The 18,689-nt window shown below is 41.9% G+C and overlaps 1 protein-coding gene across 2 annotated transcripts in view; it reads left to right on the top strand.

Annotated features, from left to right (window-relative positions):
- LOC109875545 (calcium-binding protein 8-like) overlaps positions 1–18,626 on the top strand; it is a 63,476-nt gene extending 44,850 nt beyond the window's left edge. For both annotated transcript variants that reach the window (XM_020467888.2, XM_031795764.1), the window contains exons 5-6: positions 9,413–9,569; positions 11,032–18,626. In XM_020467888.2, coding sequence (XP_020323477.1) covers positions 9,413–9,569; positions 11,032–11,159 — 285 coding nt within the window. In that variant the 3' untranslated portion in view covers positions 11,160–18,626. The remainder of the gene's footprint in view (positions 1–9,412; positions 9,570–11,031) is intronic.
- The last annotated feature ends 63 nt before the right edge of the window (positions 18,627–18,689 follow it).

Raw genomic sequence — 18,689 nt, 5'->3', positions numbered from 1 at the left:
GACTTTAGATGTGACTTAGTTCTGTTAATATTATATATAAAGTTCAATAAAAAACATGAGCTGGCGCACACCCAGAATTTTTTTAAATATAATGTTAACATGAAAACAGTTTTCTGTGAAGAAAGAGTACAATCTGAAGAAGTGGAAACATGGTGTGTAGTATTGTACTGTATTTTGTACTGTATTTTGTATTTTGTAAGGAACATACAAAATACAGTACAAAATACAGTACAATACTACACACCATGTTTCTCTCATTGCTCAGATCAGAGGTTCCAATGTTTGATAGAACTTCCGCCTCCTGCTGAGAAGCAGTACTATCACATACTCAAAAGCACTCAGCTTGCCCCTCCCGGGTGGCGCAGTGGTTAAGGGCGCTGTACTGCTGTGCCACCAGAGACCCTGGGTTCGCGCCCAGGCTCTGTCATAACCGGCCGCGACCGGGAGGTCTGTGGGGCGACGCACAATTGGCCTAGCGTGTTGTCCGGGTTAGGGAGGGCTTGGCCGGTAGGGGTATTCTTGTCTGATCGCGCACCAGCGACTCCTGTGGCGGGCTAACCAAGGTTGCCAGATGCACAGTGTTTCCTCCGACACATTGGTGCGGCTGGCTTCCGGGTTGGATGCGCGCTGTGTTAAGAAGCAGTGCGGCTTGGTTGGGTTGTGTATCGGAGGACGCATGACTTTCAACCTTCGTCTCTCCCGAGCCCATACGGGAGTTGTAGCGATGAGACAATTGGATACCACGAAAAAGGGGTAAAAAGGGGTAAAAAAAATATATATATATATAAAAATTTAAAAAGCATTCAGCTTGAGATGTAATATTTATTTTTCATAAACTTTTTCTGACAAGGGGAGAGAAGGAAACCACAGTGTGTTCTGTCTCTCTCTCTCTCTCTCTCTCTCTCTCTCTCTCTCTCTCGCTCTCATTAAATAAATTACAGCTTAAAATCAATAACATTTTGTTATCTCACAGACTTTTATTTTATTTTATTTAACCTTTAATTAACTAGGCAAGTCAGTTAAGAACTAATTCTTATTTTACAATGACGGCCTACCCCGGCCAAACCCTCCCTAACCCGGACAACGCTGGGCCAATTGTGTGCCACCTTATGGGACTCCCGATCACGGCTGGTTGTGATACAGCCCAGGATTGAACTAGGGTCTGCAGTGCCTTAGACCTCTGTGCCACTCCGGAGCTCAAAACAAGACTCAGGGTAATCTAATAATCATCCAATCATGCTTAAAATTCTAATCATGCGTCATAAAGATTTATTGGCCCGGCTAATTGAAATTCCTGGATCTCAGTGTTGTTTTGTTAACAAAGCTGCTAATTGATGAGGAAGAAAACAGAGTTGACTGGTTGAAGTGGGCAAAGGTCGAGTCGTGCGTCCTCCAAAACATGACCCACCAAACCGTGCTTCTTAACACCTGCTCGCAGCTCACCGACCTATCAATGGACAAAAAAATGTAACATTAGCTTGCGCTAACAACAACAACGGCGCACAAGAAAATGAATTGTGACAGCTATGTCTCAACCAATCATTAGACTACAGCAGAGGGTGTTGACAGTGTGTGTGTGTGTCTGGTGTAGGTCCCTAAAAGTGTTGACAGCGCCTAATTGGGCCATTGGCCAGATTCCATACAGGGTGTGAAACAGACATTGGGTCCATGATCCACCAGGGGCACAGAGTGTACGATGACAAGCCGATACAACACTGGACACTATTGACGGTCCAGAATGATCCATAATAGGGCTATTAGGGCAACAACTCCAGAATGCCAGGAAGCCTTGCTGTTCCTAGGGGTGAAATGAGGTTCCTGTAGGGTTGTAAAGAAAAGCTCATGGGTGTGCATAAGAGCCAAGTTTGAATCCAGTCGGTTACATCACATTACAAAGTGTCCAGATGTATTAATAACCAGGTTGAGCCATCGCAGGCCTCCCCTCTGTGCAGATCTCCCTTTCTCTCTCTCTCTGAATATGTCAAGAAAGTTCATGCCAGCCATGTGATTTCTCTCTAAAATATTATGGATGAGACTCCTCTGATGTTGACCGGACTGCACAAATGGACAAAAAAATGTGCTTTTCTTTTGAAATAATTGACATTACTTAGTGACCCCAAACTATTGAATGGTAGTGTATATTGTGTATTTCATTTGTTGTTTTATTTTCTGTTTGGAGCCCAGGACGAGAAGGCGTTGCTTTGGCAGCGGCTAATTGGGAATCCTAATAAAATACTAAAATAATACTACTACTTCCGACGGCCATGTTAACATAATGTATTACTGAGCTGTAAAACAATGTTATTTTTGTAATAGGTGTTGTCATAACCCTTTGGAATATTAGCAGTTTACAGGGTTCCTATATTTGGGTAACCGTGGTGATAATGGCAAACTGATGGTTGGGTAACCGTGGTAATAATGGCAGAGATGGTTGGGTAACCATGGTGATAATGGAACAGTGATGCAGTGTCCCCCTGCTTATTGGGTTCTGGAAATGAGATAAGAAACAGTTTGATCCCTGAGGATTGGGAGCCTTTCTAGTGGCTTGTTAAATGGTAATACTTTACTTAAAACCTTCAGGTGTAACCCATTATGATGCTGAGTCTTGCCTAGACTTTTAACATGTAAGACAAACTTATTTAAGATTATATGTAGTTTCCACCAACCTTTGTTGACCGGTTGCATCACCGCCTGCTATGGCAACTGCTCGGCATCTGACCGTAAGGCGTTACAGAGGGTAGTGTGTACAGCTCAGTACATCATAGGGGCCAAGCCTCCTGCCATCCAGGACCTATATAATAGGCAGTGTCAGAGGAAAGCCCATAAAATCATCAAAGACTCCAGTCACCCAAGTCATAGACTGTTGTCTCTTCTACCCCACGGCAAGCAGTACCGGAGCACCAAGTCTGGGACCAAAAGGCTCCTTAACAGCTTCTACCCCCAAGACATAAGACTGCTGAACAATTAATCAAATGGCCACCGGACTGTTATATTGAACCCCCCCCTATTTGTTTTGTACACTGCTGCTACTCACTGTTTATTATCTATTCATAGTCACTTCATCCCTACCTACATGTACAAGTTACCTCAATTAACCTGTACCCCACACACTGACTCGGTACCAGTACATCCTGTATATAGCCTTGCTATTGTTATTTTATTGTGTTACTTTATACATTTTATTTTTTACTTTAGTTTATTCTGTAAATATTTTCTTAACTCTTCTTGAACCGCATTGTTGGATAAGGGCTTGTAAGTAAGCAAGCATTTTACGGTAAGGTCTACACTTATTGTATTCGGCGCATGTGACAAATACAGTTTGATTTGATTTGCCAATACACATTTACGCAGCCGACAGATTCAATGTTTGTTTGTTTTCTCAACTAAACTACTGCCAAACCCCTGTTGGCCTACTTAGGGTCCCAAGCCGTACTATCCTGCTGCCTGTGATGTGAGAATGCACTTTGTTGTGGCAGCCAACTCTCCTCAGGTGTATTTAAGCTGTAACTGCTTTACATTCTTGTCAGTGTCTGTGTCCCAGCAGAAATATACAGCAGAGAGAGACCATCACCAGGGTAATGCAGGGAGTACCAGAACAGTCACTGTGATACAGCTATTGCTGCTACATGAGAACACAGGGACAAGAAGACAATTAAACACGTAGCCTCGCCAGCACCACTAGCTGCGGAGACTCACTTACAATGACATTATCTCAGACATTCAGTAGGTCACGTCATTGGGGATAGGGCAGATTAAAGAAACAGAAGAACTCAGGGGCTGAGGGATTCAAATGCACAGCTTCCATATCTGCTCTCACTCAAACACCTGCAGTTTGAAGGTTAGAGATAACATTGCAATGGAGGGAAAAGAGGAGACAGGTAGAGAAAACATTTTGACGGAAGAATATGGAAAATATAGTTGTGTTTGGTGAGAAAATGGGAGAATATTCCCTATTATATCCTGGTGCTTCATTGATGCTTCTTCCTGTGCCTTGCATAAGGTAGAAGCAGTACGCGTGGGGGTACAGGGTGAACTTCACTCTGTCTAGTCTGGCTGTATTGGACCCGTGGTGTTCAGACCAGCAGGAGGAATCAGGTTAATGTGTCACAAATTGCCTTTAAGTGGATTGATGTGCAAAGTGGTCAGACTACATCGACATAGTTAGTCTGCCTCAGACAGTGGATTCAGTCAGAGAGTGCTAATATCTTTTCACTGGTCATAGTGCATATAACCCCATCCCCACCCCTCTCTTGCTCTGTCTCTGTCTCTCTTTGTCTCTGCCTCTCTCTATATATATTTTTTTCTTTGTCTTTCTCTCCCTCTTTCCCTCTCTCCCTCATCTCCCACCATCTCAATTAGATGCCATTTGATTTACTATGGATGCTACAGCAGACATGGATTGTCATTAGCACACCATGGTCGACTGTCTGACTTCTGTGACTCATTGAAATGGGTTCAGCATTTAGCCCGGTCATATACATCCTACAGAGCCTGTCTTTAAGGAATTTACTCAGGGTCCGGTCTTCTTCCATCCCCTCTGCTTCTTCCTTCCTCGTAACCACTCACTCTCAAAGCTCACTCACTCTGCAAGGAAGCATATAAATACACAGAGAGAGAGAGAGAGAGAGAGAGAGAGAGAGAGAGAGAGAGAGAGAGAGAGAGAGAGAGAGAGAGAGAGAGAGAGAGAGAATGGACTTGCAATACAACTCGTGTTGTCCAAATGCAGTATCTTGGACCAGGTGGATTGGAACACTGCCCATGTTGTGTGAATATACCTGATCGGTAATGTGAAACAAAGTATTTGAAATGATCAAGCTCTTTCTGTCAAGTGGTTTAAAGGTTGGGGAGCTCCACTTTCCTTATAAAGGTGTCTTTGTCCTACTCCTCTTTCTGTTGCATGCTCCTCATACTAATATATTACCAATACTTCAGCAATGTCATCGGTTCACTTTATATACAGTGCTAGCACACACTTAGAAATGCAAGCCCAATACATTGAATCAGTCTAAGATTGAATGATTACATTATAAGTTGTATGATTCAAGTGTGGATATTGGGACAGAGGCTACAGTATACTGCATCATTGTCAACTTGATCATTTATTCTACCTTATTTGCATATTTCCCAGAGTGCCTTGTCTTTCGTGGGAATTATAGTTACCATAGTTACCACCCATTACTATTTGTTAGCGAGAAAGTCATGGTTGTTGTATTCAATGGTTTTCAGTACTTTAGCCTTCACCAAGTGAGTGTCTAAGTGAATATGTTATCTTTAAAATGAAACTCTTTATGACAATACATTACATATACCATAAGGTCTTTCTTTGAGGGCCTAGTTACACCCTAACACAGTGATCTGAAAGTCCTGGTTTACAGGCCACATCAAGCCTGCAAGTCACATTATGCTGACTTGCAAAGTGATGTGTCATTCCAATTGAAATCCAGACAGAGTGAGGATATTCAACAATTGACCCTTCGCTAAGCCCTGCCCCTCTTGGTTACTGTTGGACAACATTTTCCCAGGAGGCCTAATTGCCCCTTCTAACCACTGGTGAAATCCCCTCAATGATCTCAAACTGCGTTTTTAATATGAAATTAGATTAAACAAAGACGACCCCTTGCTAATCAGGAAACGCTCAGGTACAGTATGTTGTGGTGGACTGTCATTACAATTGCTTCACAGGAATCTGGTAAAATTATGTTTGTAGTGTGGTTAGCTATGTTGGCTATGAATGCACTGTGCATGCAGTCAAAGCTACTAACCAAAGTTACTAAGCACCAAGTGCTCTCGAATTGTTTGCTGATTTGATTATATTCCTAATATATCCAATACATTTAAAGAAAACAAGTTATATTAAGTGGCTAGCTAACCATTTTTCCTACTGTCCTCACTGGCTTTCATATGTTTGAAACATGAGCTTGTCTGAGGTGTCGGACTTGTCGACAGTTGCTATCCATTGGAACACTATGATTGGTTTCCCAAAATTCTGCGACGGCATCCTGCATTCAGAATTGCCAGGGAAGGGAAGACTGATTATTGAGACTACCTAAATCATATCAACTGGAACAGCCATCTCAGCAACGGGTGCAGTAAGTCCAACTACTAACAGATTGGATTAGTTTAGAAAAATTGATGTTATTTATGTTTGTGTGGCATAAGGTTAATCAACTGATCAAAGTACATGCAAAAACACAGGTATTGAAAGAAACAATTCTGAAAAATCAAGCAAACTAGCACATTAGCTCAAATTCCTGTATTCCAATACCTGACATTTAATCCTAGTAAAAATTCCCTGTTTTAGGTCAGTTAGGAGCACCACTTTATTTTAAGAATGTGAAATGTCAGAATAATAGAGCATGATTTATTTAAGCTTTTATTTCTTTCACCACATTCCAAGTGGGTCAGAAGTTTACATACACTCAATTAGTATTTGGTAGCATTGCCTTTAAATTGTTGACATTTTTTCAAAAATTTCAGGTAGCCTTCCACAAGCTTCCCACAATAAGTTGGGTGAATTTTGGCCCATTCCTCCTGGTAGAGCTGGTGTAACTGAGTGAGGTTTGTAGGCCTGTCTTGCTCACACACGCTTTTTCAGTTCTGCCAAACATTTTCTATGGCATTGAGGTCAGGGCTTTGTGATGGCCACTCCAATACCTTGACTTTGTTGCCCTTAAGCTATTTTGCCACATCTTTGGAAGTATGCTTGGGGTCATTGTCCATTTGGAAGACCCATTTGCGACCAATCTTTAACTTCCTGACTGATGTTTTGAGATGTTTGAGATGTGTTTTGAGAAAATGATACCCACATCATTTTCCTGCCTCATGATACCATCTATTTTGTGAAGTGCACCAGTCCCTCCTGCAGCAAAGCACCCCCACAACATGATGCTGCCATGGTGTTCTTCAGCTTGCTAGCCTCCCTCTTTTTCCTCCAAATGGTCATTATGGCCACACAGTTATATTTTTTGTTTCATCAGACCAGAGGACATTTCTCCAAAAAGTATGATCTTTGTGCCCATGTGCAGTTGCAAACCGTAGTCTGGCTTTTTTATGGCGGTTTTGGAGTAGTGGCTTCTTCCTTGCTGAGCGGCCTTTCAGGTTATGTCGATATAGGACTCGTTTTACTGTGGATATAGATACTTTTGTACCTGTTTCCTCCGGCATCTTCACAAGGTCCTTTGCTGTTGTTCTGGGATTGATTTGCACTTTTCGCACCAACGTATGTTAATCTCTAGGAGTCTCCTTTCTGAGCACTATGGCGGCTGCGTGGTCCCATGGTGTTTATACTTGTGTACTATTGTTTGTACAGATGAGCGTGGTACCTTCAGGCGTTTGGAAATTGCTCCCAAGAATTAACTAGACTTGTGGAGGTCTACAATTTTTTTTCTGAGGTTTTGGCTGATTTCTTTAGATTTTTCCATGATGTCAAGAAAAAGGCACTGAGTTTGAAGGTAGGCCTTGAAATACATCCACAGGCACACCTCCAATTTACTCAATGATGTCAATTAGCCTATCAGAAGCTTCTAAAGCCATAACGTAATTTTCTGGAATTTTCCAAGCTGTTTAAAGGCACAGTCAACTTAGTGTATGTAAACTTCTGACCCACTGGAATTGTGATACAGTGAATTATAAGTGAAATAGTCTGTTAACAATTGTTGGAAAAATTACTTGTATCATGGACAAAGTAGATGTCCTAACCGACTTGCCAAAACTATAGTTTGTTAACAAGAAATTTGTGGAGTGGTTGAAAAACAAGTTTTAATGATCCCACCTAAGTGTATGTAAACTTCCAACTTCAACTGTTGGTGGTTCCAGCGTGGGAATGAAAGCAGTGTAGACATACGATTCCTTGGAGAGAATAACCAGGTGTTCCTGCTTGAATTCACCCTCTTAGACACAGCTACTCATCCATAGCATAGATTGCTAAAAGGTTCCTTTGTCTTCTTCAACCTTGTGTTGCGTTTTGGGGTTGCTGACTACTCAGACCTTGATGTTAATTCTCGGTTCAGAAATGGGCGTTTCTGCCTTTAGGGCAAGTTCTCTGGGCGTAACTAGTTACAAGGCAAGGTCTGGATTTTACTCAGATCCAATTTAGACAACTAACTTCACATTTCATCTTTACAAAAACCTTAGCTTTGATCTGGACGTTTTCCACACAACGTACAGTACAGTATGCAAAAAACAGGTACATATTATGAAAACTCTTCAAGTTACAATGTTTTTGTTATAACGTCGTCATTTAACTTTCAATAACATAACACAAATGAAATTAATTTTCATATTCCATCTATCGTCATTACTACCATTTTGGCTGACAAAACATATTGTCCCAGAGTCCATTTATTGCATTTTACTGTTCTGAGGTAGGATCTCCATAGGCCCATCATACATTCCATTCCTCCACAGTGAGAGGAATTACAATGGGCGTGAGGTGTCATAAAAAAAACACCACCAGAGGGATCTCTCTCCCTCAGGCGGGTGTGAGAGATGTCTCTTGTAGGGGTGTGGTCCACAGTAATCTGACCCTAACAGGCCAGTCATGACAAGGGTTTACTAACACCTGAGTTCTATTAGCTATGTTAACGATGACGTTACTTTAGCTAATATAGTGACAACGATATAGGCCGTGTGTAGCGGTCAGAGATTATGATATGGTTTGGCTTGGAAAGATTTTTCGCCTGGTCACAGACAGAAGATGTATTGTGCATTGAAGGCCACAAGCGAAGAGAAACGGTGAGAGGATGAATGAGTGTAGATGTGAGAAAGAATACAACGTGCTTGCTATGAAAGTGAACTGTGTTTACGTGTGATCAGGGGTGTGTTCATTCCGCCGATTCTGTTGAAAAACGTTTCTTAAACCTGAAGCAAACAGAACGAAATGGGGATTAACAACTGTTGGACTAATGATTTTACCCTAGATCAGCTAGATGCAGGCAAGAATGTGCAAGGCGGTATTGAATGTGTCACTGTCTGTCCATATGTCACTGTCTTTCGCCTGTCTTTCGCTATGAGGTTGTAGCAACCTCATGATGGGTATAGGGGAAATCTGAGTATCATGTAGTAGCCTAAACCTATCGATGTTACATTGAACTGGGGGAATGGAATATGAATGACAGTCATCCAATATGCTGTAATAGAAATAAGGCCATGCTCCTAAAAATAATCATCCTCCATCATCTTAAACGGCACTGTATTGAAGTATGAAAACAGTTATAGAAATCAGACAAAAGGTATCTCTGTAGAGTAGAGTAATCAATACTATTTTATACCTTTTGTAAAAATTGAAAATAATAATAACAAATGTACAATTGATTTGGGAACCTACATTCCAGTCCCCCAGTGTCTATGTAGCAAAGGAAAGTACCTCACTACTCTTTTCCTCCCCTTTCCTCCCCTTCCCTCCCCCCTACAGTTTGACATGCAGCGCATCACCCTTGAGGAGCTGAAACACATCCTGTTCCACGCCTTCAGAGACCATCTGACCATGAAGGACATCGAGAACATCATCATCAACGAGGAGGAGAGCCTCAACGAGAACTCGGGACACTGTCAGGCAGACTTTGAAGGAAGTGAGTAGAGTAGATTCTGAGAGAGGGAGAGAGGGAGAGAGGGAGAGAGGGGGAGAGGGAGAGAGAGAGAGGGAGAGGGAGAGGGAGAGGGAGAGGGAGAGGGAGAGGGAGAGAGAGAAAATATCCTCCTGTCAGGACGGATCTGACTCCAGCTATCAGGATCCATTACTGTCATAGCCTCCACCTGCTGATTTATTGATTGAAGGTGTTTATGGTGTAGGAAGTCATGTGGTCCCCTGGGCTATGACTAGCAGTGATTAAATATGCATAGCCTGGCTCTGCAAAAATGTGTCTTTTAGGAAGTTTTGAATACCGCAGCAGCAGAGAAAGGTGTTTAGGTTGAACGACCTTATTATGTCTGTAGTGAAGATAATAAAAAAGTTGAATGTCAGGAGCAGGAGACCAGAGTTCAGATGAATAGTAACAAAACAAACATTTAAGCATTTCCCCTGAGTATAACTACTCACACCTTCCCCAGTAAGATGTTGGTTCTATAGCCTTTCATTCTCTTCTTAATCTCCTTCTGTGGCAGTCTGATACACAATGTTCCTTGTGAAACTGGAAAGGCTGTGTGATGCTGCAGAAACAAAATGGCCTCTCATGCTGTAGGAGTGTCAACAGATAGTAGGGCTGGATATGGTTTGTAAGGAGCTTTATTAGGTGCAAATCTATACATTTTAGCTCATTTAGATTACACAAGTTTACTTTTGTGTCAGTAGTGATGATTTCAGTGCTTTATGACATCAGAGTTATAAATAGCTTGTGAGAGTGAGAGAGTGAGATTTAAAGCGAGACGGGGGCAGGCTACACAGGACTCTGTACCTGCAGGTCATTGGCCCAGCCCACCTAATTACCACGGTTACCACGGCCCCATAACCCAGTCCGCTGTTTCCAGGTCACTGATTGCCAGTGGGTGACTGAACCGGATAATGATATCACGGCCTAAAGTTGGCATGGCTGTCAAGTGTGTGTGCGTGCATATCTGTCCATATGTACTATACATTTGTGTCAGTTCTATTTACATCTCGGGTCCCACTGCGCTGCGGATACAAACACATCATGTGACAGAGAGCAGAGCCTCAGCTGCTGCATAGGATTAATCTCACCTCTGCATTCTTTCTGCCAATCACACTCTCCCTACCACTCACTCCCTCCTTTCCTTTCTTCCATCCCTCCCTCATTCATTTTCCAACACAAATAACTCATTTCTCCAACCTAAATCAGGCCCCACCTAAATCAGGTGATTCAGAAGAGAGCCTGGTGCAGTTTGTTTAATAGTAATTTCTCCCCATCAACACCGCTGAAAATGACTTGGTATTAGGCTTTCTCTTTTTTATTTTCTTACAACAGAGAACGGCAAATGGCAAGAATGTGATGTGCCAGCTTGAAATGGATTTTGGTAATAAACCTCTATGCACCTTTATCTTTCTTTCTCCCTTCCCCCTTTTCTCTCTTCTATTAGTCCATTCTAAAAATAAGAATCGGCAGACGTGTGTGAGGAAGAGTCTGATCTGCGCCTTTGCCATGGCCTTCATCATCAGCGTCATGCTCATCGCGGCCAATCAGATGCTGCGGAACGGCCTGGAGTAGCCACACCCAGCCACGCCCACTGTGAGCGGGAAAAACTAACCTGCATGTGCATGATGAAAGTGGGTGAGGTCATTTCCTGTTTCTTTAGAAAGAAAAAAAAAAAGACTTCAAAAATGCCTCACTGATGGTGACAAAAAAAAACAGAAAACACTGAATGATAAACCATCAGATTTTTCTGAGTGGATGACAGTCTGACGTCCACCGACACTGAGAAGCCAGCATGAGGAGTCCAGCGAGACCCCTCATAACCCCATTACTCTGGCAGGGACATTCAAGGGCTGACTTTCGCTTACTCTGCTGTCTCTGTTCCCTAATGCAATAAAGACACAAGTACAGGAGTTCAGTACTCTTCCTCTCTTCCCCACCCAGAGTCTTCATATGAAGGTACCTTGGAATTCAATTTGAACTTCTTGCCTCAGAAGGCAGAATCATGGTGGATTGAGACATGCCCTCAGTGTATTTGTACAAGGCAGCATCCTTGTGGATTGAGACATACCCTCAATTGGATCTGTGTGAGAGAGAATGGAGCTGTGCCTCCTGCAGTGCAGAGAGCCTGATTAGTTACAGGGCACACCGCTGCAGTCTGGCTACGCACATACACTCTTACGCACGCATCTACGCATGTACTTCCACACACACAAACACACACACACACAATAATTGGCCTGTTATTCTAGTTTCCTGAGGGCGGGTGGAAGCCAGCTCACCGCTGGAGCATACAGTGAAGCTCTGGATGCGACAGGCATGATGGTGCCGTCTGCTGTAAGGCTGTCCAGAGTTCCGGAGTGAAATCAGTGGGTATTCCTGTGCCCAAATTCCTCACTGTTACTGTATCTGTGTACATTCCCAGTGCTAAACAGAACAGTGTTTGAAAGACCATAGCTGTGAAAAGTCTGGGCTGTACTGTACCTATGATCTAATTCCTCTTGAGGTAGGTATGCCTGAACTCCTGTATTGTATTGACTCTCATGGTAATATATAAACCACCTACAGTTTTGCTGAAGACTGCTTGTAATAGCTACAGTACTGCATGTGATCAAGTCTACGTCGATATGTAAATATGTATGTAACCCATGTTGTTGTCTACGTGTATAGGGTGACGGTGTTCTACTCTGTATGTGCATGATTGTTGGTACACTCTACTCCTGCAGATTTAGAGGTGGAGGGAAGGAGAGAGCACTGTGAAACCAGAGGCTGCTGCCTTCCAAATCACAATACACAGGCAGGCAGGCAGATAGACAGACAGACACAAAGCTCTCTATGTTCCCCTCACCCTCTGGCCAAAGCCATAGAACTTAATAGAGATGTACTGACTGAAGAACACTAAATGGTTGTTGTTGTTTTCTGTTACAAATGTGTATTTTCAGTAGGAACAGTCCATCCTTTGTGCATGTTGTTGGGTTCCTTCACCCACCCTTTTGCGCTGTACAATCATTTCCACCTATCCCCATGAGCAGAACAGAGAGTAGAATCACAGACTGGTGTAAGAGCCCCATCTAGAGGTTGGCTCAAAAATTCTGATATTTTTTTGTAACACAGTGTGCTCCCCTAGCTCTGGTCCAAATGCAGCCTGCAAACATTGATAAAAACAGTGTGCAGGTGAGGTTGGAAGGCCAAAAGGGCTTATATGAAAACCACACCACAAATATAAGTACAAAAATATAAGTTTGTTCAATCAGTTAAACAAAGCATATTAATTATGACTGTACATGATCAACTCAGTATACAAGAAAATGTGTGTGTGTGTGTGTGTGTGTGTGTGTGTGTGTGTGTGTGTGTGTGTGTATAAGAAAGAGAGTGAGTGAGGCTATTTAGAGGGGATTATTGGATAGTTTGGTTCATCAGGCTGACCCCCAGTCTTCGCTTGAAGTTGATGAGGTTTTGGCAATGTGAAGATAAGAATTCCAGAGTATAGTACATCTGTATCTGATAGAGAATTTACTATGTGGGGAGGGTGGATTATTATTATTGTAGTGGCTTGTGTTAAATAGATGGATTTCAGAATTACCTGGAAGAATCCATTGAAGGGTTTAGGTAAACTTTCTGGGAGGTATGAGTATTTGAAGATGAAAGTGCATAATTGGCGTACATTAATGTCGTAAATAGACAAGATATTGAGTTTCTTAAACAAAGGTGCAGATGGAGTCAGAGGATGTGGCTAGTCTTGCAAAATCTATTTGTATGATGAGTCATTTGTGTAGGTAGGAGGCATCAGGTGCATTCGGAAAGTATTCAGACCCTTTGACTTTTTTCACATTTTGTTACGTTACAGACTTATTCTAAAATTGATTAAATTGTTTTGTTTTTTCCTCATCAATATACACACGACCCCATAATGACAAAGCAAAAACATGTATTTTTTTTTTTTGCAAATGTATTAAAAACATTTACATAAGTATTCAGTATTCATTCAGCTATTTTCAGGTCTCTCCAGAGATGTTCGATCGGGTTCAAGTCCGGGCTCTGGCTGGGCCACTCAAGGACATTCAATGACTCGTCCCCAAGCCACTCCTGCGTTGTCTTGGCTGTGTTTTAGGGTCATTGTCCTGTTGGAAGGTGAACCTTCACCCCAGTCTGAGGTCCTGAGGACACTGGAGCAGGTTTTCTTCAAGGATCTCTCTGCGCATTGCTCGATTCATCTTTCCCTTGATCCTGACTAGTCTCCCAGTCCCTGCCGCTGAAAAACATCCCCACAGCATGATGCTGCCACCACCATGCTTCACTGTAGGGATGGTACCAGGTTACACCCAGACGTGACACTTGGCATTCAGGCCAAATAGTTCAATTTTGATTACATCAGACCAGAGAAATCTTGTTTCTCATTGTCTGAGAGTCCTTTAGGTGCCTTTTGGCAAACTCTAAGCTGGAACTCTGGAGCTCTGTCAGAGAGACCATCAGGTTCTTGGTCACCTTCCTGACCAATGCCCTCCCCTGATTGCTCCTTTTGGCCGAGTGGCCAGCTCTAGGAAGAGTCTAGGTGGTTCGAAACTTCTTCCATTTAAGAATGATTGGAGGCCACTGTGTTCTTGGGAGCATTAATGCTACAGAAATGTTGTGACACTGTTACAGGAATTAAATTCCTCTGTTTTAATAACCAATTAAAATTAATCACTCTGTCAATTCATAAGAGGTTGTAAGACCCTTATTGGTATAAAATGGACAGAGACCAGCCTTTGAAATCAACCAGCTGCGTTTATTCTCGTGAGTACTGCCCATTACACATTTTACCACAGGTTATAAACTGAAAATGACGTCATTAGTTTCAGTACTAGCCCATGTCATCTCCGCTGTAGTACAATGGCTGTATGGTTCTCACATGTCTCTCCCTATTTAAGATAATATATGACTGCGCCAAGGTCATGCTTGTGTAGATAAGCCTTCTAGCCAGACTGGCTATAAGTTCATTCATTTCTACCATGGCACAGACAGTCATTGTTCTAATTCTTGATTATATTTACACACATTATATTCAGTACTAGGATTAAAAAGAAAATTCATACATATACAGTAACATAATAGTATTCTGATTAGTACATATACAGTAACATAATAGTATTCTGATTAGTCAGTCCTGATTGAAATGTATACATAATTAGTCATCATTGATAAAAATTCCCTTAACAGGCACCCTTCCCCAGATCTGTGCTTCGACACAATCCTGTCTTGGCGCTCAACAGATAATTGCTTTTAGCTCATTGCTTGGTTTTTGCTCTGACATGCACTGTTAACTGTGGGACCTTGTGTTCCAAATCATGTCCAATCAATTGAATTTACCACAGGTGGAATCCAATCAAGTTGTAGAAACATCTCAAGGTTGATCAATGGAAACCGGATGCACCTGAGCTCAGTTTGGAGTCTCATAGTAAAGGGTCTGAATACTGATGTAAGTAAGGTATTTCTGGTTTTTGTTTTTTTGTACAAAAAAAATTCTACATGTTGTCGCTTTGTCATTATGGGGTATTGTGTGCAAACTGATGAGGAAAAGGCTGTAATGTACCAAAATGTGGAAATAGTCAAGGGGTCTGAAAACTTTCCAAATGCACTGTATGTACTGGCCCAGACAATGGGATATGGTTGAATTAAGCTATACTGTACATGAAAGGTATGTGGAAATGTCAGGTGAATAATCGATGCCTTGTATTGAGATGTATGATCATCAAAACATGAAATGATGAAAAATAATATTATCATTCTTCCCTATTCTACCTGTATAGAAGGTTTTATGAAATGATGAATGTTCTACCTAAATGATTGTTGGTTCGATTAACTGCACTGTTTGTGGGACATAGATAGGAGTCTTTTATTGGAATTCTGTATGTCTTGCCCATGGCAGAAAATCTCCTTTCTTTTCACCTTGAAGAGGTTTGCATTAAAGTATGATCAATGAACGTCCCCATTCATTTTATCATCATGTTTGGACGGATGGCTCCTCTGTGAAGTTTCCAAGTTTGTTTTATGATGTCAAAGTAAAAGCACTGATTTGTGTGCAATATCATCTTGCAACAGTAGGCTACACAGGATTTAATATTGTTGAGACCACCAATTTAAGCTTACTGGGTGCAAATTCTCACCTCATTCATTATATAATGTATTCTGTCAAACTGGAGTTTGTTCCTTATTTAGCTGTTTTGAGCTGTCACCCTTGTCTCCTCATTAATGGCACCCTAATACACATGTTGTGCACTAATATTGACCAGGGTCCATGGGGCTCTAGTCAAAGTAGTGCACTATAGAGGGAATAGTGTGTCATTTGGGACACTACCCTGCCCTAACCCCACAATACACTGTAATACCAGGGTATAGTCTGAACCTTGTGTTGATGAATAAATAAATACATGTTAGCCCACATAAAAGGCTCTGGCCTGGGTATTCTATACTGTTACAGGGGATGGAGCTGTACCTGCCATCACAGAATCAGTGCATGTCTTGATCATTAAAACTGGTGGTGAATGAGACTGGAAAACTAACAGTCTCACTTCAGTAGCATGGTGTTTGAATTGCACATGTATGTGCTGTATGGACACTACATAAAATACATAGATATACACAGTGCTTCATTTGAGCCGGATCCTGCCGGAACACCTCTCCATTTTGGACTGTTTTTTTCCGGAAACTATTTGGCCGGATCTGGTACCTATTGTGGCATGAAAATGTACAAGAAGTACAATGTAAAAATTATAATGAAAGTTCATTCGAGTTGCTTCTTCGTTAATTCTCGGAATGTTGCTCAAACCATTCTTATGGTTTGAGCAACATTGTAACCTTTGTTTGAGCCCAACGCCAGGCGGTGGCTGTGTGAGAAGCGCGCCATCATCTCTCACATAACTGGAATGAGATTCACTTTGTATGATCTCTCTCCCTCTCAGTTCTGATAGACATGAGCCTGGAACTCTCATCTCTCCGTTGCACATCATCGTGTATTTCCTTATAGAATCATAGCCGCGCGAAGGGTTCTGAAGGAACTGCAGCAGCCTACAGTCGGGAACGCGCGCCAATATGTCAGTGAAAAAACAGTACGCAGACCAAACAGGCCTTTCGTAATATGTCAAATACAATCGAGGTAAAACACAGGTTGGGGAGCAAATGGTTCCTGCAGAAAAGATACGACTCTATGCTGTAGGTTACAAACATATTTTATAAATTTCCAAATAATGTTCTACAAAAGAGAGCGAAAGGGAGAGAGGCTTTTGGCACGCGCTGCGCATCATTGGGTGAGTCAGTGAAACTGGAAATCATTTTTAGGACTATAATTTCTTCCTCATACTGTAGCCTACAATATGTATCTACACACCTAGGCCTAGGCTATTGATGGATTCAAGACAATGTCGTTTTTATTCATCTCAGTTTGTCAGTGTCAGTAGCTTGCCATTTCGATCATTTGTGCGGTATTAAAAAATATTCTGCCAAAGTCTACAGTCATGGACCCTAAAAATACTCCCCATGTGTGCAACTTCTGTAAGTGCCTCTACTCTACTGCTCTATGCTACTACGCAAATGCGATGATATGCATGCAATGCTTTATTATAAAGGTGATTTCTTTACTCATGCGTTCCGGTACCTCAGAACTCCCCAGGTCACCCCCTCTCACGCTCACATTTTGTTCCGGCACCTCCCGATTTACAAATTAAGCACTGGAATACAGTACATACATATACACATGTAAACTGTGCATGCACACCATTAAAACATGTAGGGGCAGTTTCCCGGACACACATTAAGCCTTGTGCTGGACTAAATAGCAAGATCAATGGAAAATCTCAATTGAAAGTGCTTTTTAGTCCAGATTTAAGTTGTATTATTAATAATAGCCTGAATATTGTATCTGTAAATACTGAAATCGGTACAAAAGTAAATGGAAAGCATTTATGCAATAAAACATCTCTTTTTTTTGTAAATTTTGCTGTATCTCATTGTCTTCCATCAGATACGACTAGTGTTGTTTAGGAGACCACAAAATTGAGGTATAAGCCAGTACATCAGTATGCTGTAAACCTGGTTGTAAATTATAGATCAGCGCCCATATTTACAAAGCATCTCGGCGTAGGAGTGCCGATCCCTGTCCAGGTAATATAAAAGGCAAAACTGATCCTAGTTACTAGGTCAGACAACTGTTATGGAACTGATTACACAGCCTACTGTTGCACTATACTCGCTGAGTAGGGGCCCTAGGCGCAAGCCTAATTGTTCTGTAACCTCAATAGGTGTGTGCATTAACATGGAAGTATGAGTGTGCGAACCTTGTTGGGTGTGTGTGTGAACCGGAGGGCAGCGGCCTTGCTTACCGGGGATCAACGGGGATAGATAGCTCTGGCGTGACTCCGTGGTCGGGCCAGCACAAGCGGGTGGTTGATGTTTAAATTGGTGTCAAATAAATAAAACAAAAAAATGGCATTTCAAACGAAATGTACAAAATAAAATAGGCAGTCGAGAGCACTCTCCTTCAGCTCGCTAGCTCCCTCATTGTTATTCATGATCTAAAAGTTAGAACTGATCCTAGACCAAAATAGAAGTGCTGATCTGGGATCAAGTCCCTCTGTCCATGCAATCTTCGTTATGATCTAAATAAGACTAAACTGATCCTAGGTCAGCACTCCTGTTCTGAGACGCTTTATGAATACGGGCCTCGACTGCCTCCTTGTTTTTAATGGCTGCCTCCTCTACTCCCACAGACACACTACATAGTGAATGTGATTGTTCCATTCATACCTCAGACGCATTCTCATGGCTCTGCTAGCAGATTCCTCCGCTGATGCTAGCCAGCTGGGATAAAGCTGAATGGGAAAAAGGGACTGTCTCTTTTGAAATTAATTTTAAATGATTTTTTGATGCTCTCATTGACAGTGAAATATATATATTTTAACAACAGTAAATAAATAGAGTACTAACAAAGGTCGCAGTTGTAAATGAGAACTTGTTCTCAACTGGCCTACCTGGTTAAATAAAGGTGAAATAAAAAAAATAAAAAAAAACAAATGAAGAACACAAAGCATGGTGTGTCAGAGATAGTTGTGCTGAATCCTGAATCAGTCA

This window comes from Oncorhynchus kisutch, linkage group LG18 (genome assembly GCF_002021735.2).
Source record: "Oncorhynchus kisutch isolate 150728-3 linkage group LG18, Okis_V2, whole genome shotgun sequence".
In the NCBI taxonomy this organism is placed as follows: Eukaryota; Metazoa; Chordata; class Actinopteri; order Salmoniformes; family Salmonidae; genus Oncorhynchus; species Oncorhynchus kisutch.
This window is presented reverse-complemented; position numbering and strand designations above follow the sequence as displayed.